Source organism: Giraffa tippelskirchi, chromosome 7, assembly GCF_054371585.1.
Source record: "Giraffa tippelskirchi isolate mGirTip1 chromosome 7, T2T-mGirTip1v1.2.pri, whole genome shotgun sequence".
Classification (NCBI taxonomy): Eukaryota; Metazoa; Chordata; class Mammalia; order Artiodactyla; family Giraffidae; genus Giraffa; species Giraffa tippelskirchi.
The window spans coordinates 159,376,968-159,400,158 of record NC_137281.1 but is presented as its reverse complement, the minus strand read 5'-3'; the positions used below and the strand labels follow the sequence as shown (position 1 = coordinate 159,400,158).

Below are 23,191 nucleotides of genomic sequence, written 5' to 3'. Positions count from 1 at the left end.
GGGAGCGCCCCCGCCGGGAGGGGCGGGGCGAGGCGCGCGCGGGCGGCGAGGTCCGGGGCCGCGGGTCTGGGCACGGGGGCGCGCGCGCGCGGCGCGGGTCAGTGCTGGTGGGGCGGGCGGCACCGGTCTGGGCTCGGGCGCGCACGCGGCGCGGGTCTGGGCTCGGGGGCGCGCACGCCGCGGGTCTGGGCTCGGGGGCGCGCACGCCGCGGGTCTGGGCTGACGGGGCGGGCGGCACCGGTCTGGGCTCGGGGGCGCGCGCGCGCATGGCGCGGGCCCGCCGAGCTGTGGGACGAGGCCGCGGCGGGACGCGAACGCAGCAGGGGGACCGGGGCGGCGGCTGAGGCGTGGAGACGGGAGGCGGGTCCTCGCTCGCTCGGCTCTCGGCTTGGGCGCTGCGGGCTGAGGAGCCCAGGCGGTCGAGGCGGCGCAGGGAGGGCGCGCGGCAATCCCTCACCTCACCTGACGGCCGGCGGCGCCCGCGGCCCTCAGCATGCGCCGCGAGGCGAGGGCTCCCCTCCCGCCCGTGGGCTGAGGCGGCGCCGGCGGCGGCCGGGAGAGGCGGCATGCGGCTGCCGGGCGCGGCGTAGAGGACACGGCAGGCGGCGAGTGCCGGCCGCCGGGGGAGGGCTCGCTTCGCCCGGCCGCCGGGCGCCCGAGCGGAGCGGCGCGGCGGGCTGGGCGCCCCGACATGGCGGCCAGGAGCGCCCCGAGCTGCCACCTGCGGCTCGAGTGGGTGTACGGCTACCGGGGCCACCAGTGCCGCAACAACCTCTACTACACGGCGGCCAAGGAGATCGTGTACTTCGTGGCGGGCGTCGGCGTGGTGTACAGCCCGCGCGAGCACCGGCAGAAGTTCTACCGGGGCCACAGCGACGACATCATCAGGTACGGGGCCCGGGGGCGGCCGGCGTCGCCCCGCGGCCCGCTCCTGCAGGGCGCCGCGCCCCGAAGGGCAGGCCCGGGGCCGCGTGGTCCCGACCCTGCCCTCTGGGCACCGGGAAACCGGCGCCCTTTCCCGTCTTCGTGTCCCGAGCCTCCCCCTCGGGTCGGTGCGATGGCCCCAAGTCCGCGGGTCTCCCTTCTCCCTTCCTCAGATGGGTGCAGTGTACCGAAAGCTGCTGTGGGTTGCATTTTTTCCCCTTGGAATCTCGTCGGAGACTGCTTATTAAACGAATTCTTAAAGCGCCAGAGGGAAGTCCTTTACCTAGTAGAGAACGCAGGAGAGTCCCGTAAGCTCTAGGCTGGTGCCTGGGAGCGCGCCCCGAGTGGCATCCTAGAGGGCATTCGGCTCTTGGCCATAATAACTCGTTGAGGTTTCACCGCCTGCTGTTATCAGCAGATAGAAATCCCGGCAACCTTCAGGCAATTCATCGCACTTTAAAATTTGCACACCTGAAGGCAGTTTGAGGGTAAGGATTGATTAAACACATCCACACTGCCCCCCCCATCATTTTAGGTGCTAAAATAATTCTGATTTCCGTTTCTCTTGTTTCCTTTTTGGTAAAGCACTCCTAAATAAGTTTATTTTTGTTTTTTTTTTTTTACTTAAATCACAATTTTGTCGACATTTTAATTTTTCTTTGACCGTCATCTTAAAGTTGGTCCCAGTGTTTGTCTCCATTTCTTTAGTGAGCACTGTATTTGAAATACTATTTTCCATCAGTGTCTCAGCAGAACTTTTGTAGCAATTGAAGTTAAGAGCCTCAGAGATTATTTTAGACCGTTGATTATTGTCTCCAGCACAGCATATTTGTTGTTGATAAATGGAGATGTGTTTTAAAACGTTTTGAGACTGTGTGTCTGTGTGTTTAAGAGATTCCATGATTGGGTTTGATTACTCAGTTTTATCCCCATATCTATGTTTCACAGGACTTAAACTGTGCAACTAAAACCCATTTCTTATCATGGTTTGATGTTTTGTAGGCAAAACACTCTGGTACTTAAATACCATAAATAAAGATCTGTTTTGCATGTCTGCACATTTATGCTCTGTAAGAGAGGGAGGGAGGCCTAGGACAAACAAAAGGTAGGGCAAGATGGAATAAAGAGAAAGAGAGCAGAAACCGAGATTGTGGAATAGCAAAGGAGACAGTGTTTGGGGTTCAGTGTGTGTGCGTGCTTAGTCGTGTCAGACTCTTTGCGACCCCATGGACTGTAGCCTGCCAGGCTCCACTGTCCATGGAATTCTCCAGACAAGAATACCGGAGTGGGTTGCCATTTCCTTCTCCAGGGGATCGTCCCCCATGCAGGGATCGAACCCAGTCTGCACTGCAGGCAGGTTCTTTCCCATTTTGTGTGTTATTCACCCCAAGAGTAGAATTTACCCCAGTTCTTTGTCTTTTTCCCTGATCCTTTCCAGTTTCTCTCTTCTTTTCCATGTGTTAAGTCTCTGACAGTTCAGGGATAGTAAGTTTATCTGGTTGAAACAGCCTTGACTGAAGCCCTCCTCCAGATATTCAGTCTATTAGGTTCCTTTCAGTAAGTGGGGTAGGTAGGTGTGAAGGATATTGAGGTGCACTTCTATTGTTTTTACTCCTTGGTAGTTGAGAGTAATATGGTATGAAGATCTTCTGAAACTAGATACGATTTTTTTTGATGGGGTAAATGATGCTTTGTTTATTCTTCCAGCAGTAATTTGAACCTATATGTCACATGGCTTGAATTTTTAAAATTGTGTTTCAGTAAACTGCAAGAAGAGATGCTTTTGCTTTCCTTTGGTATACATAGTTGCATAACCATACATGTAGTGTTTCAAAATGTTTCAGAATGACAGATTAGTCTAATTTTTGCCTTAATTGGATACTTGCTTGTGACTTTATGCAAATGATTCACCCTTAAAATAATTTATAACAGTAAAAAGTTTGCTTGAAAATTGCCATGGCAATTGCATCCTGAAATTGTGGCACAAATTTAGTACAGAACTTAGCAATCAATCAAAGAGTTCTGGAAATTTTGTTTCAAGCAATAATGGTAGAAATCATTCTTGTTTGTGAAAGTTCAGTGTTTTCAAATTTGTTTCAATTCAGTGTTTGAAATACAGGTATAGTTACTACTGTAATTTTTCAATTATGTCACAGCATAAAATGAAATTTTTATAAATGGTACCATGGTGGAAAACAATGTTGCTGTAATGTTAGCCTTATTAATTAAAAGTCATTGCTGTACTTATTATCTGTTTTGTTTTCATATTTGCTTGAAACTTAGGTAAACTTATTAAATATAACTTAGTCTGAATGTAAGACTATACCAGAATAAGCAAATCATTGTCTTTTTTGCTTTCCAGTTCTGTCATCTTCCTACATTCAGCATTGCCAGTGGTGGGGCCACATGACTTGATCATTTTGTCTGTGTTACGTGTAGTTGTCTGACTTCTTTTTACTTGTCTTACTTCTTTTAGATATGTATGTATATAGTATGTATATAGTGTTCTGTCCTTTAGTTATATTTATTTCAGTATTACTGATTAATATAGAAATTTGTTTCACTGTCAGAATTTTAGTCACTTTTTTTAATTTGCCTTTTTTCTGTGTCCCAAGTTATTGATAAAATTCTCTAGTTATTAAATGTTTGTTACAGGTTTAAGAGTAAGTTATAGACAACTGGCAGTTTTAATATAAAATGCACATCTGTAGCGTGGTCTATATTTTGAAACTTTTGCCAGCTGTCTTCCCAAAGGATACAATAGCTTTTTAAATTAATTTTGCTAGATACCACCCATCAACACATTTTTGACAAGTTTGTATTTGAAGTAGTGGATATTACTGATAGTTCTCAAAACATGTATCACCAGTGAAGACCAATAATGGAATGTAGTTAACTTGGTGCATTTTACTACTTTTTTTTTCTTTAGACAAAATGAAAGGTATAGTAGCTCATCAATTGTGGCAGGTGGTGCTCTTAAAAAATACTGATCAGTCTTCACCATAATCTAGTAAAAGTGGTTTCTAACAACTCTGTATTTATAGTATGAAAATTTCATTTATTCAACACAAGTCAGAATTGTCATTGGGAAAAGCGTTTTGGAATGTATGTTTCCATGGTGGACCAGTGTTTTTTGTGTTTGTGGGTTGAGGGTAGCAACTTTCTAAGGTCTGGTGGGAATTGCTGCAAGCCTGCTTGTTGTCTACTTAATATTTCCAGATATATGGTCAATATTTCCCAACCTGACTCATCATCAGAATCATTTAAGGAGCTTTTTGCCATTCTTTTAGCCTTTTCGTGACACGTACTAAGCTAGAATCCTCTAGAGCTGGATCCCAGAAATTTGTTTTTCACACAGTGCGCCCAGATGATTCTGTTTAGGAAACACATTGCCAATCTGTATCCCAAAACATTCATGTGTAGAATTATTAAATACGCAGTTTGAGAAATGAGTAGAACTCCTTCCTTCAAACTTGATTCCAGAATTTTCTTAAGCATTGTGTAATATCCACAAGCCGTACTTCAGAAAGTATTAAGCAACATACAGATTTAGTAAAATGTCCCCATGTTTAAGTAACTAGAATTGGTGGTCTTAACTTTCACAGACTGTATAATAATTGTTTTCTGTAAGATTTCATTTTGTGTGTTTGGATACCAAAATATTTATGGTTGTTTTTCAAATGCTGCATAGTTTAAGAGGTAAAATTAACATGTTTTCAGGCAAAGGTTGGAATTATATAGAATAACAGTTCAAACTATCATAAATGTACCTTAAGTGTATATTATTAGGGTAAAAGACAAATTTTAGATTTGTATTATAATTGTTACCCTTTTTATTTTATGATGTCTAATATATAGATCACTAATAAAATATATTTTGGATATAAATTAAGGAAAACATATGGTAAATAAATTCTTAGAAACTATTAAGAAATAAGAATAGTTCCTTAGAAACTATCAACTTACTATTCCTTCAAGGCTTTTCAATCATCCAAGAAATATTTACTGAACTCCTTTTTCATGCAAGGGTCTCAGCCTTAAGATATTAGGAGTTAAACCCTGTCAGTCAAGTGTAAGAATCCTGTGTGTACCAGGGATAGCATTAGTGTTCCTGGGATATGGTATATGCAGGCATATAACGGTTACAGGGATGTGTCTCAGTGAGTGGAATACCTAAGCTGGCTGGGTCTTTAAGGACAACAGGGAGGCAAAGTCATCAGGGGAAGTGAGTGAAGGTATAGCATTCTGAGAAGAGATGATGTCATATGCAGTGGTTTCACGTTAAGAGCAAATAACTGAAAAAGTCAGCTGTACTCACTGTCTTCAGCTCTTTTTCTCCCATTCAGTCTTGGCTCTATTTTATTTCACTGTTAGCAACTCTTGTTAAGGTCACCAGTGACCTCCACAGTGCTCTAGCCAGTGGTCAATTCTCTGTTCTCATCTTTTTTGATTTATCATCATCATTTGCCACAGTTGGTTACACCCACGTTCTTAAGACACTTTCTTAAGTGGTGTCTGGGACACGTATTAGTGTAAAAATAGGTATTTCTTGCTTTACTTAGTCTTTCAGCAGATATTTGTTGAGCACCTATTAGTATTTGCCAGTGGCTGTTTTTAGCACTAGAATCACAGCAGTGAACCAAACAGGTGAAATTCCCAACCTTCATTGACACTTTATGTACTGGGGGGGAGATAATAAGCAAGGTAAATTTCATATTTATGTACATATATTGAATTATGTATTTGGTATGTGCTGCTACTGCTGCTAAGTCGCTTCAGTCGTGTCCGACTCTGTGCGACCCCATAGACGGCAGCCCACCAGGCTCCGCCGTCCCTGGGATTCTCCAGGCAAGAATACTGGAGTGGGTTGCCATTTCCTTCTCCAGTGCATGAAAGGGAAAAGTGAAAGTGAAGTCGCTCAGTCATGTCAGACTCTTAGCGACCCCATGGACTGTAGCCTAGCAGGCTCCTCCATCCATGGGATTTTCCAAGCAAGAGTACTGGAGTGGGGTGCCATTGCCTTCTCCGATTTGGTATGTACATATATATATATTATTTTGTATATATAGTGGTGTATCTGTCTGTCTGTATATGTATGTATATATATAAGGCTAAGTGAAGTTGCTCAGTCGTGCCCGACTCTTTGCGACCCCGTAGAGCCTACCAGGCTCCTCCGTCTATGGGATTTTCCAGGCAAGAATACTGGAGTGGGTTACCATTTCCTTCTCCAGGAGATCTTCCCAACCCAGGGATTGAACCCGGGTCTCCTGCATTGTAGGCAGATGCTTTACTGTCTAAGCCATATTTCACCATGTATATATATATATAGTATGTAAGGGCTAGAGGGAAAAAAGCAGGAAAGTGAGACACAGACTATTGGAAAGAGTTTAGATAGAAGTTTGGATAGGGGAGCCAGCAAGGCCTCCTTAAAGTATAAATGTAATGCTTGAATGGAGCTGTGGAGGTGAGGGACTGTGCTGGCTGGCTATCTGGAGGGAATGACGTTGCAGGCAAAGGGCCTGTCAGGTTCAGAGGCCTGAAGTGGAACGCCTGGTGTGTTTGAGGGCAGTGGGAAAGTGAGAGTGGCTGGGGTGCAGTGAATCCACATGAGTGCAGCACAGAAATGAGGTCTGATGGAGAATGGTGGGGGAGCGGATTGTTTAGGACTTTGTGGGCCATTGAGAAGATTTTTGCCTTCCCATCTGAGGGAGATAGAAGCCAATGGAACAGTTTAATCAAATTAGTGACCTCATTTGAGTTAGTGGTTTGACAAGGTCACTCTGGATCCTGTGTTGATGACAGACGGAGGGAGAGGTGAAGGATGGAAGCAGACAGGGTGTTTAGGAGACTCAGAAGAGATGTTGGTGGCTCGGGCCAGCGCGGTGACACGGGAGCAGTGAGAAACCACTCGACACACTCGGGAGAGAGAGGCAGCGTGATCTGTGGGCCGACCAGGTGTGATCGGTGACAGAGAAGGCAGGCCAGTGATGATCAGAACACCTGAAAGAATGGAGCTGCCCGTTAGTGAGTTAGCGAAGGCTGTGGGGAGGGCAGACTTTCTGCTTCGGGAGAAAGGGACGATCATGAGCTGTTTTAGATACTAATAGACAACCAACCAAGTGGGGTTGTACATTAGGCCCATTGAACATACATGTCTATAATCCAGGGAAGCAGTCTGCGCTGGGATAAGTTTGAGTGTTATCAGCATACAGGTAGTATTGAGAGCCATAATCCTGGATGAGATCACCAAGGGAGTGAATATAGATAAAGAATCTGAACAATGAATTCGTGTGGCCCTCCAACATTTAAATATTCAGAAGATGAAAAAGAACTGACAAAACAGTGGCCAGAGAGACAGGAGGAAAACCAAGAGAGTGTAGGGTCATGGAAATCAAATTGAAATTAGTGTTTCAGGGAGAAGAAAGTGACCAGCTGTATCAAGTCAGATGAGTAGTACTTCACCTTAGTGGAGATGTTAGCTGTTTTGCAATAATCACATTGTGATCACAAGACTGTCGGTAGGAGACCGTGTACGGATGTTAACGTGATCAGGGGAACAGAGGGAGCAGAAAGAAGTCTTCAAAATGAGTCATGTCATCATAGGTGTACAGAACTGGCTTCCTTCAGGGTCTGCTCCAGCAGCTTCTAGTTTGGTTGATTATTTTTAAAATGGCACATGGCTGGTAGCTCTAGATACTTGCCATGCAAAGATGTAGTCCTTAGACCATCAGCTTCAGCATTACCTAGGAGCTCATTGGAAAAGCGGATCTCAAACCCCACCCCAGGCCTGCTGGATTAGACTCTGAATTTTAACAGCATTCTCAGGTAGTGTTATGGGTTTGAAATATTAAAGTTCTGGATTTTGATATTGAAGTTTGAAAAGCACACTCTAGACCAGTGGTTTTCAGTGTTGTCTTTTAACCAACACATGAGGGTCACCTGGAAGCCTGTTAGAAATGCAGATTGTCAAACTTCATCCCAGACCTAATCAGAAATTCTAGATGTGGGGCCCAACGATCCACTTTAATTACCTCCATGTGATATTGATGCATTCTGAAGTTTGAAAAACATTGCTCTAGATTCTTGGTTTTCAACCCTGGCTGTATATTAGAATCACGTGGAGAGTTAAAGCAAAGTAAAACCACCAGGCCTGAGTCTCATCCCTAGAAATTCCAATTTAATTTATTTAAGATGGGTCTCAGGTGTAATTTCTTTGTTGCTGTTTGCTTCTGTCTTTAAGCTTCCTAGATGATTCCAGTAAGCAGCCAGGGTTGAAAACCACTGCTCTAGGTATAGAAGTAATCCATGGGCTGGGAAGTCAAACTCAAAAAACTCCAGGCCCACCCAAATTTATTCATTTACTATTATACAAGATCCCTTGGATGAGGAAATGGCAACCCACTCCAGTATTCTTGTCTGGGAAATCTCATGGACAGAGGAGCCAGCCCAAGGGGTTGCAAAGTGTTGGACACAACTTAGCAACTAAACAATAACAACAAATTATATCACAGTATTGATCATTTGCCAAGTATTAAGACCCCTTTAAAAAGTCTGGGCCTATTGCCCAAGGCATATTTAGAGATTTTTTTTTCATCAAGAAAAGCAGTGATTAGTAGGGTTTTCCATTAATGAATCTGCCCAGTGTCATCAGTGGCTGAAAACGTGAGAAGACAGATATCTTGCATTGTCAGTCCAGAAAAATGCTAACAAACTGGGGACCTGGAAGTTTCACTTAATGTAAAACATATGTGCATCCTGGATAGTACCAAGTGAGGTGTAAGCCAGTAGTTGATTTCAACAGACTGTCGGATCAGTTGCAGTAGGTTTGGCTCTATGGTTTGGACCATGAAAAGCCCAAGATTGTCTGTAAATAAATTTCCAACTTGGAGCCAGAGTCGGCAGTCAGAAATAGACCAGATATCCAATATGCTAGTATTGAAAAGACATATAAATGATCTCACCCTCACCCTGTGAAATTCTGAAGTGGACATATTCACAAGGACAGTTGCTACAGCACCCTAGATTCACTCTGGGTGAGGGCACAGTAGCTAGGATACTGTGTTTTGTAAGGCCTGAGACCACGTATCGCCACAAACCAAGCGTGAAGCAGCCACTGGCAGCTGACTGACTGCTCTTCAGGCCAGTGTCCTCGTCTGTGGATCAGTGTTCTCTGACAGCAGAGGGCTGGAAGGGGCTATACCGAGCCAGTGTAAACAAGCTGCCTTGCTGCAGTGGTGTCTATTCTAATTATAAGGTGGCACATGATTTCACCATATTGGCCAAAATCTGCAAGAACTTACATGAAAGCCTTAATAGCTCCCGGATTTCCTGTCTGCAGGATCACCTTCTGTTGGCTAATGTAACTTAAAAATGGATTGGATTGTTAAAAGATCAAGTGAAATGTAGTGCCCACCTAAGGCACTGGTATGCTTATATCCATCTATTAGTAAGCTTGACAGAAAAATACTAAAAAGTTCTTGGAGTGAGAGGAGAGGCAATGGAACTGAAGATAGACATTGCATCTTGGTCTAGCTCTTCTTGAGGCCACAGACGGGCTCAATTCATCATAACACCACTAAATTCTATATATTTTTTCTTTTGGGATGGGTGTCTCGTAAACCTGGATTGGCAAATAAATAGTTGTGATTGTAGGAGGTGTTAACTCAGATTTCACTCTAAAAGTTATCTTGTTCTTCACAATCAAGGAGAGATAACTGAGTTTAGTTTAATACTGAGCTTGGGGAGCATACTGATAAAGCAAAGAGGTTGGATGTGAGGTGAGAATTCTGGATTATATCATTGCCAAATTATGGATGACACTCAGCCTCTTATTGGAGCCCAAGAAAGGAAGAGGTCATGGATCCTGGAAACATGGAATGTGTGGCAGAATAGGAGCACCTAATTGAATTTAAAGGCCCAGAAATAAATTTTTGGTAAGAGAAGTGTATATAGCCTGTTCCCCAAATCAGTTAGAAGAGCTGAGATGCACAGCTGGCGTAGATCCTCTTGTTGAGGAAATCCTGCCACTCTTTCTGTTCCTGGGAATCAGGTACCTATTTTACCTCCCAACCGAGGAGGACATTAATGCTCTTTTTTTTTCATTACTGTGAAAGGACTTTCTTTCCTGGTCAGGAATACAGTACTAGACACTACTGCCTTTGCTGTGGAAACTCATTATGTATTCATTTCAGTTTATGGCGTGTAATGACAATTGCCACAGGCAGTTACTTCTAAAAATTTTGCAATTTTTACTTTTCTTAGGTTGGTGCAAAAGTAATTGCAGTTTTGCATTGTTGAAATTTGCCACTTGTTATTGGAATACGTTCTTAAATGCAGTTATGTTATACATCATTTTAATGTGCATTTATTGCTTATTTTTTTTTTTGCTACTGACTTATTACTTGCTGTCTGTTTTATGTATATTTTAGACTATCGAAATGATGTTAGACAAAAAGCAAATTCAAGTGACTTTCTTATTTGAATTCAAAATGGGTTGTAAAGCAGTAGCTGCTGCTGCTGCTAAGTCGCTTCAGTCATGTCTGACTCTGTGCAACCCCATAGACGGCAGCCCACCAGGCTCCGCCGTCCCTGGGATTCTCCAGGCAAGAACACTGGAGTGGGTTGTCATTTCCTTCTCCGGTGCATGAAAGGGAAAAGTGAAAGTGAAGCCACTCAATCGTGTCCGACTCTTAGCGACCCCATGGACTGCAGCCTACCAGGCTCCTCTGTCCATGGGATTCTCCAGGCAAGAGTACTGGAGTGGGGTGCCATTGCCTTCTCCGGTAAAGCAGTAGAGACAACTTGTAACATCAATAATGCATTTGGCTCAGGAACTCCTAATGAACATTCAAGAAGCGGTGGTTCAAGAAGTTTTGCAAAGGAGATGAGAACCTTGAGGATGAGGAACATGGTGGCGGCCATCGGAAGTTGCCAGTGGCCAACTGAGAGCCATCATCGAAGCTGATCCTCTTACAGCTGCCCCAGAAGTTGCCCCAAGAACTCAACACTGACCATTCTACGGTCGTTCAGCATTTGAAGCAAATTGAAAAGGTGATAAAGCTCAGTAAGTGGGTGCCTCATGAGTTGACCGAAAATCAAGAAAATCATCATTTTGAAATGTTGTCTTCTCTCTTTCTATGCAACAACAGTGAACTATTTCTCAATCAGATTGTGACATGCAATGAAAAGTGGATTTTATATGACAACCAGTGATAACCAGCTCAGTGGTTGGACCGAGCGGAAGCTCCAAAGCATTTCCCAAAGCCAAACTTGCAACCAAAAAAAGGTCATGGTCACTGTTTGGTGGTCTGTTGCCCAACTGATCCACTAAAGCTTTCTGAATCCTGGTGAAACCATAACATCTGAGAAGTGTGCTCAGCAAATCACTGAGATGCACTGAAAACCACAATGCCTGCAGCTGGCATTGGTCAACAGAAGGGGCCCAGGTCTCCACGACAACACCCAACTACACGTTGCACAACCAATGCTTCAAAAATTGAATGAATTGGGCTACAAAATTTTGCCTTATCTGCAACATTCACCTGACCTCTTGCCAACCAACTACCACTTCTTCAAGCATCTGGACAACTTTTTGCAGGGAAAACACTTCCACCATCAGCAGGAGGCAGAAAATGCTTTCCAAGAGTTCGTTGAATCCTGAAGCATGAATTTTTACACCATAGGAATAAATAAACTTACTTGTCATTGGCAAAAAATATGTTGATTGTATGGTTCCTATTTTGATTAAGATGTGTTTGAGCTTAATTATAATGATTATATTATAAATCCGAAACTGCAATTATGTTTGCACCAACCTGTGTGTGGTAGTCACTCAGTCGTGTCCTACTCTTTGTGACCCCATGGACTGTAGCCTGCCAGGCTCCTCTGTCCATGGGATTTCCCAGGCAAGAATAATTTCCTTCTCCAGGGGATCTTCCCAACCCAGGGATTGAACCCAGTTCTCCTGCATTGTGGGCAGACTCTTTACCATTTGAGCCACCAGGGAAGGACTAACCTAATAGTATGATATTGCTTGTGGTATTGTTTAAATTAATCACAAGATGATGTTGTAACCATATCTAATCACCTCAGTGGCCCTATCTTTACAGATAACTAAGGTTGATCAAGGAGCAGGGCACAATTCCCAGCTGGCGGTGGCAAGTGGTAGGCTATTTTAAGTGTTAAAACATAGGTGATAACTAATTACAGAGTCCATAGACTGGTCATCATTACTTGGTTACAGTGTGACTTTTCTAATAATAATTATTAGTTAACTAATAATTAGTTCACTCAGTCGTGTCCAACTCTTTGCGACCCCATGGACTGTAGCCTGCCAGGCTCCTCTGTCCATGGGATTTTCCAGGCAAGAGTACTGGAGTGGGTCGCCATTTCCTTCTCCAGGGGATCTTCCCGACCCAAGGATTGAACCAGAGTCTCCTGCATTGCAGGCAGATTCTTTACTGTCTGAGCCACCAGGGAGGCTCTCTAGTTAACCTGTGGACAGTGTAATAGCACATAAACCACTATAGAGGGGGCACTACTAACATGGGAGAAAGTTTTACCTGGAACCTGGATATTAGATTTAGATTGCAAGTTGACATGCTCTTACAAAGGAATTTCTGCAGGCTACAAAGAGACTATATAGGAGTGTGAAGTTGACATAATAGAGGAGTCGGAGAGGTTTGGTAGGCCCCCTCTTAGAAGGTGGTTATTATGTTTTTAAAATTATTAATACCTATTTATAATAGAACATTGAAAAGTATAGAAAAAGAAAAATATTTACCCACAATCTTATATCTAGAGATATTACTATTTTGTTTTATTTATTTTTATTTTTTTAAATTTATGGCCGTGCTGAGCTGTCATTGCTGTATGGGCTTTTTCTCTAGTTATGGCAAGCAGGGTCTACCCTCTAATTGCAGTGTGCAAGCTCCTCTCTGCCGTGGCTTCTCTTGCAGAGCACAGGCTCTAGGGCGTGCAGGCTTCAGTAGTTGCAGCTCCTGGGCTCTAGAGCGCAGGCTCGATAGTTGTGGCGCACGGGCTTAGTTGCTAGGCAGCATGTGAGATTTTCGCAGATCAGGGATTGAACTCATGTCTCCTGCATTGGCAGGTGGATCCTTTACCACTGAGCCACCAGGGAAGACCTTACTATTGTGTTTTAGATTACTTCCTTTGAAGTCTTTATGATGTATGTAACATAAGACTTTGCTAATGCTAAGTCGCTTCAGTCGTGTCCGACTCTGTGCGACCCCATGGACAGCAGCCCACCAGGCTCCTCTGTCCACGGGGTTCTCCAGGCAAGAATACTGGAGTGGGTTGCCATTTCCTTCTCCAAACATAAGACTTTAAGACTTCACTATTTATTTTTTGAAAGTAATTTTATTTATTTGGGGGCTTCCTTGGTGGCTCAGATGATAAAGAATCTGCCTGCAATGTAGGAGACCTGAGTTCGATCCCTGGGCTGGGAAGATCTCCTGGAGAAGGGAATGGCTATCCACTCCAGGATTCTTGCCTGGAGAATCCCATGGACAGGGGAGCCTGGTGGGCTCCTCCCCAGTCCATAGGGTCACAAAGAGTTGGACACTGAGTGACTGATAAGTAACAAACATTGTATTATCTGGTTGTACCAAGTTTATTTACCCATTTACCTATTGAAGGACTTCTTGGTTGCGTCCCCATTTTGGCGATAAAGAGTAAAGCCATAAACATCCGTGTGCAGGTCTCTGTGTGGACATAAGTTCTCACTCCTTTGGAGAAATACTAAGGAGTACAGTTGCTGCATTGTCTGGTGAGGTTATGTTTAGTTTTATAAGAAACCACCAAACTGTCTCCCAAGCGGCTGTACTGTTTTTGCTCTCTCACCAGCAGTGTGTGAGAGCCCTTGTCACTCCACACCCTTGTCAGCATTTGGTGGTGTCGGTGTTCCTGATTTGGCCATTCTGATAGGCATGTAGTGGAGTCTTAGAGTTTTGATTTGCATTTTCCTGATGACATATGATATGGAGCATGTTTTCATATGCTTATTTTCGATCTGTGTATTTTCTTTGATGAAGAGCCTGTTAAGGTTGTTGGCCTACTTTTTAACTGAGTTTTCTTATGGCTGAGTTTTTAGTTCCTTGTATATTTTGAAAGTGTTGCTGTTCAGTCGCTCAGTCGTTTCCAACTCTTTGCGACGTCATGGACTGCAGCACACCAGGCCTCCCTGTCCATCACCAGCTCCGGAGCTTGCTCAAACTCATGTCCGTCAAGTCGGTGATGCCATCCAACCATCTCATCATCCGTTGTCCCCTTCTCCTCCTGCCCTCACTCTTTCCCAGCATCAGGGTCTTCTCCAATGAGTCAGCTCTTCACATCAGGTGGCCAAAGTAATGGAGCTTCAGCTTCAGCATCAGTCCTTCCAATGAATATTCACCGTTGATTTCCTTTAGGATGGACTGGTTGGATCTCCTTGCAGTCCAAGAGACTTGCAAGAGTCTTCTCCAACACCACAGTTCAAAAACATCAATCCTTCAGTGCTCTCAGCCTTCTTTATGGTCCAACTCCCACATCCATACATGACCACTGGAAAAACCATAGCCTTGACTAGACAGACCTTTGTTGGCAAAGTAATGTCTCTGCTTTTTAATATGCTATCTAGATTTGTCATAGCTTTTCTTCCAAGGAGCAAGTGTCTTTGAATTTCATGGCTGCAGTCACCATCTGCAGTGATTTTCAATTCAGTTCAGTCACTCAGTCACGTCTGACTCTTTGCAACCCCATGGACTGCAGCAGGCCAGGTCTCCTTGTCTATCACCAACTCCTGAAGCTTGCTCAAACTCATGTCCATTGAGTCGGTGATGCCATCCAACCATCTCATCCTCTGTCATCCCCTTCTCTTACCACCTTCAATCTTTCCCAGCATCAGGGTCTTTTCCAGTGAATCAGTTCCTTACATCAGGTGGCCAAAGTATTGGAGTTTCAGCTTCAACATCAGTCCTTCCAATGAATATTCAGGACTGATTTCCTTTAGGATGGACTGGTTGGATCTCCTTGCAGTCCAACGGACTCTCAAGAGTCTTCTCCAACACCACAGTTCAAAAGCATCAATTCTTCGGCAGTGATTTTGGAGCCCCCCAAAATAAAAGTCCGTCACTGTTTCCATTGTTTCCCCATCTATTTGCTGTGAAGTGATGGGACTGGATGCCATGGTCTTCCTTTTTTGACTGTTGAGTTTTAAGCCAGCTTTTTCACTCTCCTCTTTAATCAAGAGGCTCTTTAGTTCCTCTTCGCTTTCTGCCATAGGGTGGTGTCATCTGCATATCTGAGGTTATTGATATTTCTCCTGGCAATCTTGATTCCAGCTTGTACTTCATCTAGGTCTGTATTTTGCATGATGTACTCTGCATAGAAGTTAAATAAGCAGGGTGACAATATACAGCCTTGATGTACTCCTTTCCCAATTTGGAATCAGTCCATTGTACAATGTCCACTTCTAACTGTTGCTTCTTGACCTGCATACAGATTTCTCCAGAGGCAGGTCAGGTGGTCTGGTAGTCCCATCTCTTTAAGAATTTTCCACAGTTTGTTGTGGTCCACACAGTCAAAAAGGCATTAGCATAGTCAGTGAGGCAGAAATAGATGTTTTTCTGGAATTCTTTTACAAATGTTTCCCCCAGTCTGTGGCTTGTCTTCTAGTGCTCTTGCTATTGTCTTCCACAAGGCAGAATTTTTTTTTTTTTAATTTTAATGAAGTCCAGCTTTCCTTCTTTCTTTCATGGATCCTGTGTTTAATGTTTTATCTAAAAAGGCATCATCTTGCCCAAGGTCATCTAGATTTTCTCCTATGTTGTCCTCCAGGAATTTTATAGTTTTACATTTAGGTCTGTGATTCATTTTGAGTTAATTTTTGTGAAAGGTGTAAGGTCTGTGTCTAGATTTGCTTTTTATGTGTAGATGTCTGGTTGTTCCAGCACTGTTTGTTCAAGGAGACTATCTTTGCTCCATTGTAGTGCCTTTACTCCTTGGTCAAAAATCAGTTGGTTATATGGGTCTATTTCTGGGTCTCTGTTCTGTTCCATTGATACATCTGTCTGCTGCTGCTGCCAAGTCACTTCAGTCGTGTCCAACTCTGTGCGACCCCATAGATGGCCGCCCACCAGGCTCCGCCGTCCCTGGGATTCTCAAGGCAAGAACACTGGAGTGGGTTGTCATTTCCTTCTCCAATGCATGAAAGTGAAAAGTGAAAGTGAAGTCGCTCAGTCATGTCCGACTCTTAGTGACCCCATGGACTGCAGCCCACCAGGCTCCTCTGTCCATGGGATTTTCCAGGCAGAAGTACTAGAGTGGGCTGTCATTGCCTTCTCTATTTGTCTACTCTTTTGCAAATACCATATTGTCTTCTTTTCTCTTCCAGTTTTATTGAGTTTTATTTATCTGGTAAGTGTAAGCTTGTACCTTTTGATCATAATCCAATTCCCCGTTCCACCCCTGCCTCTGATATCTGACCTCTCTTTCTGTGAGTTTGTTTTCAAAGTATGATCGACCCACAACACTATGTTAGTTCTTGTTATACAACGTAGTGATCCAATATTTCTACACATTTCAAAATGATTGTCATGGTAAGTCTAGTTAAGATATATCACCATACAAGATACTATGTAGTTATGGACTGTATTCTCCACACTGTACATAGCCTTCTGTGTGTGTGTGTGTGTGTGTGTGTGTGTGTGTGTATGTATGTGTGTATTTAAGTTACTGATCTTAAGTTCAAACTCATTTTAACAACCCTGCATCCCCCCCCGCAAGTTTACTGTTTTTAGCATCGTATTTTGCATCTTTTGTTTTCTGTGTCCCACTCCGGTGCTCTTGCCTGGTAAATCCCATGGACGGAGGAGTCTGGTAGGCTACAGTCCATGGGGTCGAGAAGAGTCAGATACGACTGAGCGACTTCACTTTCACTTTTCCCTTTCGTGCACTGGAGAAGGAAATGGCAACCCACTCCAGTATTCTTGCCTGGAGAATCCCAGGGATGGCAGAGCGTGGTGGGCTGCCGTCTATGGGGTCGCACAGAATCGGACACGACTGAAGTGACTTAGCAGCAGCAGCAGTAACTACTTATTGTGGGTATAGATGATTTCATGACTTGTGTCTTTTAACCTCCTTACTCTGGCTCATTTACTAACTTTACTGTATGTCTGTCTTCACTGGTGAGATTTTTCCCTTTCATAATTTTCATGTTTCTATTTGTGGCCTTTTCTTTTTCACTTAGAAATGTCCCTTTAGCATTTCTAATAAAGCTGGTCTAGTTTTAGCCTTTGCTTGTCTTTAAAACTTTTGATCTCTTCATAAAATCTGAACACAAGCTTTACCAGGTCATAAAGCTTTACCTACTTGGTTGTAGGTTTGTCCCTTTCATCACTTAAAATGTATCATGCCACTACCTCCTGGCCTGCAGAGTTTTTACTAAAAGGTCCTTTGTGTGAATTGCCTTGTACATAACTTGCTACTTTTCCCTTGCTGCATTTAACATTCTCTGTCTCTAATTTGTATGTCTTGGTGTGACCCTCTTTGGGTCGATCCTGTCTGGGACTTCCTGTGCTTCCTGGACCTGGCTGTCTGTCTCCTTTCTCAGGTTAGGGAGGTTTCCAGCTGTTATGTCTTCAAATATGTTCTCTGCTCTCTCTTCTTCTGGGACCCCTGTAGTTCAAATGTTAATATGCTTGATGTTGTATCAGAGGTCTCTTAAGGTGTCCTCATTTTTTTTATCCTTTCTTTTGTTCAGCTTGAGTGATTTCCATTACTTTGTCTTCCAGCTCACTAATCTGTTCCTCTGTACCATTTAATATACTGTTGATTCCTTCTAGTGTATTTTTTCATTTCAGTTCCTGTATTCTTCATCTCCGTTTGGTTTTTCTTTACCTTTTTAAACTTTCTGTGAGAAACTTCTGTTTATCCAGTCTTCTCCCAAATTCTCTGAACACTTTTACAATCGTTACCTGGAACTCCCTATAGGGTAGATTGCCTATTTCCCTTCACTCAGTTCTTTGTCTAGAGACAAAGACCTTTGAGGGCATAATAAGTTTGGCCTTTTCAAGAGACAGAACGGCCAGTGTGTCTGAAATGTGGTAAACAAAAGGGAGAATTATGGAAGTTGAGTTTTGAGAAGTAGATGAAAGTATGTATTGTAGAGCCTTGTAAGTGCCATATTAGATAGTTGGGATTTTATTCTAATTGTAATAGGAAGCTGTTGGGGGATTTTTACTAGGTGAAGCTTATATTGTTTTCAAAGATCACTCTAGTTGTGTTAAGAAAACCCTAAAGGGACGTAGTGGAGGAAGAAGGGCAGGTGGCTCGGATGCAGGTTGTAGCCGAGAAGGTGGAGGTGATGATAGGGTCAGTGAAGTGAAAGTTGAGTCGCTCAGTCGTGTCCGACTCTTTGTGACTCCGTGGATTGTAGCCTACCAGGCTCCTCCATCCACGGGATTTTCCAGGCAAGAGTACTGAAGTGGGTTGCCATTTCCTTCTCCAGAGGATCTTCCCGACCCAGGGATCAAACCCCGGTCTCTCACATTGTAGGCAGACACTTTAACCTCTGAGCCACCAGGGAAGTCCCTGATAGGGTCAATAGGATAGGCTAATAGAATGTGTGTAATAAATTTGAAAGGGAAAAGGGGTGAGGGTTAAATTTAGCTTCTTGGTCTGAGCAACTGGGTGGCTAGTGATGTCATATACTAAGATGAGAAGTAGACTGGGGGTGGGGAATTAAGGAGGAAAAAGTTCTGGATGTGTTAAATGTGAGTTGCCCACAACACATCTTTTCCTCCTGGCTGGAGATACAATTTGGGTGTCAATCACAGTATATGTGATTTTAAAACTTGGTTGGAAAAATTTAATGTTATGTATTCTGATGCTCACAAAATTGATATAGACATTTAATGCAACTCCACTAAACATTGTAGCAGATTTTCTGTGAGGTATGAGAATTAGATATAAAGTTATTTAAAATTTTATGTGGAAGAATAAATGTATAAGAACAGACAAGCAGAGTTAAAAAGTATAAAAGATATAATAAGAGAATAGTGAGGGGGAGGAATGTTAATAGATACTGCTGCTGCTGCTAAGTCGCTTCAGTCGTGTCTGACTCTGTGCGACCCCATAGACGGCAGCCCACCAGGCTCCCCCGTCCCTGGGATTCTCCAGGCAAGAACACTGGAGTGGGTGCCAGTGCCTTCTCCTGTTAATAGATACTAGAACATACTAAAAGAATCACTCGAATAAATAGATATGCTTTTTCATGGCAATAGACAAAAAGTCCTGTGGGACATAATTGAGAATACAGATATGACTGTATATAGAAATTTAATAAATATTTAATATCTAAAAGAAATAATATATTTAACAGATGATGCTAGCTCAACTAGAATAAAATTGGGGTAACACTGAATTGAATTCTTTCTTATGCCACATATAAAAATAAATTCCTGATGGATTAAAGACATGACTGAAAACAGTGTTCCCTCTCACAGTGTCTCTTCAGTCACCAACTTAAGCATGTTGGCCCTCAAATGTTACACGACTTTTGGCATAAATGGGCTAACAGAGATAATACTTAAACATTACGGCATCAGGCAGAACAGCATTTACTTGACACACTAGTTTTCAGTCAGAGAGGGCATGATGAGTAGCAGATTTGCATCGTGCGTCTTATTTGGATGAACCCAAACTATCTGCCTTACGCGCCCGTCAAGGGTGTGGGTACTTCCTGCATGTTTCGTCTGCCGCACGCCTATCATTACCCCGCGTTGACATGTTCTCGGCTGTTTTCATGTGTGTCTAAAGGTGCTTTTCTGGGCAACTTGTGTGTTTTTTAACTTTTCTTTTGGAGTATAGTTGATTAACAGCGTGTTCGTTTCAGGTGTACAGCAAAGTGACACAGTTTTTGGGTTGGCCAAAAAGTTCGATGCGTAGAAAACCCCAGACGAGCTATTTGGCCAACCCAATGTATACATATATGTGTATCCATTCTTTTTCAAATTCTTTTCCCATCTAGGTTGTTAGGTAATATGGAGCAGTTCCCTGTGCTGTACAGTAGGTCCTTGCTGGTTATCCATCTAAACTACGTATACAATCCCAACCTCCCTAACTATCCTTTCCTTACCCTCCCCCCCCGTTACCGTAAGTTCATTCTCTAAGTCTGGGACTGTGTTTCCTTTTTGTAGGTAAGTTCACTTGTATGATTTCTTTTTAAATTCTGCATATAAGTGATATCGTATGATCTTTCTCTGTTGGACCTATTTCGCTTAGTATCTCTAGGTCCATCCTGTGCGTGCGTGCAGGCTAAGTCACTTCAGTTGTGTCCGACTCTTTGTGACCCCACGGTGACCTACACAGTCCATGGAATTCTCCAGGCCAGAATACTGGAGTGGGTGGCTGACTCAGTATGTATAAATACAGATGGATAGACACCATCTCTTCTGTACCCATTCCCCTGTCAGTGGGCATTTAGGTTGCTTCCACATCTTGGCTCTTGTGAACAGTGCTGCAGTGGACATTGGGGGGTGTGTATCCGCTCAGACGTGTTTTTGTCTGGATGTATGCCTGTGAGTGGGATTGCAGGATCTTTTGGTGGCTCTATTTTTAGTTTTTTTAAGGAACCTCTGTGCTGTTCTTCACAGTGGCTGTACCAATTAACATTCTCACTAACAGTATAAGAGGCTTCTCTTCTCTCCACCCCTCTCGAGCATTTATTGTTTGTAGATTTTTAAATGATGGCCATTTTGACTAGTGTTAGGTGATATCTCATTGTAGAAAAGTTTTGATTTTCATTTCTCTAATAATTAGTGATGTTGAACATCTTTTCATGTGCCTCTTGGCCATCTGTATGCCTGCTTTGGAGAAATGCCTATTTAGGTCTTCGGCCCTTTGTTTTTGATTGGGTCGTTTGTTGTCTTTTTGTTTTCTTTATGGTTTACTTTGCTGTACAAAAGCTTTTGAGTTTAATTAGGTCCCATTTGTTTATCTGTTTTTATTTCTGTTACTCTGGGAGATGGACTGACAAAGATAGTGCTGTGATTTATGGCAGAGAGTGTTCTGCCTGTGTTTTCCTCAAAGAGTGTTACAACGTCCAGTCTTACATTTAGGTTGTTAATCCATTTTGAACTTATTTTTGTGATGATGTTAACGAATGTTCTAATTTCATTTTTTTAATGTAGCTGTCCAGTTTTCCCAGCACCATTTATTGAAGAGACTCTCCATCATTTTACAGTCTTGCTTCCTTTGTTGATTAATTTACCATCGATATGTAGGTTTATTTCTAGGCTTTCTATTCTGTTCCGTTCATGTATATTTCTGTTTTTGTGCCAGTACCATACTGTTGATGACTGTAACTTTGTAATGAAGTCTGAAGTCAGGGAGCTTGATTTCTCCAGCTCTGTTTCTCTTTCTCAAGATTGTTTTGGCTATTTGGGGTCTTTTGTGTCTCCATATAAATTGTAATTTTTTAGTTCTAGTTCTGTGAAAAATACCATTCGTAATATGATAGAGATTGCATTGAATCTGTAGATTGCCTTGTGTAGTAGTGTCATTTTTAACATTTATTATACAAATCTAAGAACATACTATCTATCTGTTTGTGACATCTTCAGTTTTTTTTTTTTCTATCAGAGTCTTATAGTTTTTGGAGCACAGGTCTTTTGTCTCTTTATATACATTTATTCCTGGGTATTTTATTCTTTTTTAAAAACATTTATTTATTTATTTATGATTGTGTCAGGTGTTAGCTGTGCCATGTGAGACCTTTCCTTGCAGTGTGCCGTCTTCTCTCTGCTTGTGCCGCACAGGCTCCACCGCACTCCGGCTCTGGGGTTTGCGCCGTGCAGGCTCTCTCGTTGACGCGCCCACTTTAACAGTTGTGGTGCTAGCGTGTGGGGTCTTAATGCCCCCACCAGAGATCAAGCCCATGTTCTCTGCACTTGTAGGCGGATTCTTAACCACTGGGCCACTAGGAAGTCCCAAAAGAGGTTGGATTTTTGTCAAATGTTTTTTCTGTATCTAATGAGATGAATGTGTATGGGAGTTTGTGTGTCCTTTATTTATTGATTTGTTGATTTTTTATTTATTAATTTGTTGATGTACTATATTGATTTTAATATGTTGAACAAAACATCCATTCCCACTTATCTTTCCTCTCAGTAGTTTCTCACTTAGTATTCGTTGACTTGATGATACCGTCCCTGACCATCCGGATGCCCAACCAGAAACCCAAGCGTCATCTTAGACTGTTCCCTTTCCCTTACTCAGTACATCAAATCTGTTGATTCTGTTTTTGCCCTCCTAACTTTTCCCTCTTTCAGTTCATCTGCCACCCTGATGCCAGGAGTGATTTTGTTTCTCCCAAAGGGAAAGCTAATCATCTAAATATACTTGTAGAAAAATTTATGAAGTAGAAATTTGTATTCATTCTCTGCCTTCTGCTGATGTATGTAAAGCACTATCAACTGTTTGGCCCTTGTCTTATCTTTAAAGACTTATAGACTACTTTCTGTGAAGTATGAGTGACTTTTCTGTTTTTTAAAATGGGATTTGTAATTTAACGTTATCATAGGAGTTGCTTGAACACTAAGAATTGGTCTAACTTTTATATAGTAAAAGAGTAAATGGGAGGGAGAGCTTAAAATAAGGTTAATACCAAATGAGAAAATGGTGGGTGATAGGTTGATACTAATTCATATCTGTGCTTCAGTTGACTACTTGTGAGAATTCTTTTTTTTTTTGAGAAGTTTACACACACTACATCATATAACAGGATTATAAAGCCTGTCATAACTGCTTATCACATGTACCATTGAAGTAATAACTCTTAGCATGGGTTTTTATGGAAGTTATTTTAAATCCAAATTATCTTAAGTAGATAAATAATGAAAGTCTTAATTTTCACATTGATATAACAGCTCCATAAGCAGTTTTAAATCTGTTTATTTATTGATTGATTTTGCAGCCTTGCATTGCATCCTGAACGAGTACTGGTAGCAACAGGACAAGTTGGGAAGGAGCCTTATATCTGTGTTTGGGATTCGTACACTGTGCAGACCATATCAGTTCTGAAGGATGTTCATACACATGGTATAGCTTGCTTAGCATTCGACTTAGATGGACAGGTATGTTAAAATTTTTTCTCTTTTTCTAAGCTGTGTTTTTAAAATGTGTATTATAATAAATTATTGTAAACCTGTAGATATTAAATTGGAAAGCAATTGACAAAAAGCATTTGTTCAAGGTGGATGTGGGTAGA

At 42.6% G+C, this 23,191-nt stretch overlaps 1 protein-coding gene across 9 annotated transcripts in view; it reads left to right on the top strand.

Annotated features, from left to right (window-relative positions):
• The first annotated feature begins 244 nt into the window (after positions 1–244).
• The window catches only part of EML5 (EMAP like 5), a 156,521-nt gene continuing 133,574 nt past the window's right edge, over positions 245–23,191 (top strand). For all 9 annotated transcript variants that reach the window (XR_014059527.1, XR_014059526.1, XM_081510333.1 and 6 more), the window contains exons 1-2: positions 245–888; positions 22,898–23,057. Coding sequence is in view for 7 of the 9 variants with exons in the window: in XM_081510333.1 (XP_081366459.1) it covers positions 692–888; positions 22,898–23,057 (357 nt within the window). In the remaining 2 variants the exon portion in view is untranslated. The remainder of the gene's footprint in view (positions 889–22,897; positions 23,058–23,191) is intronic.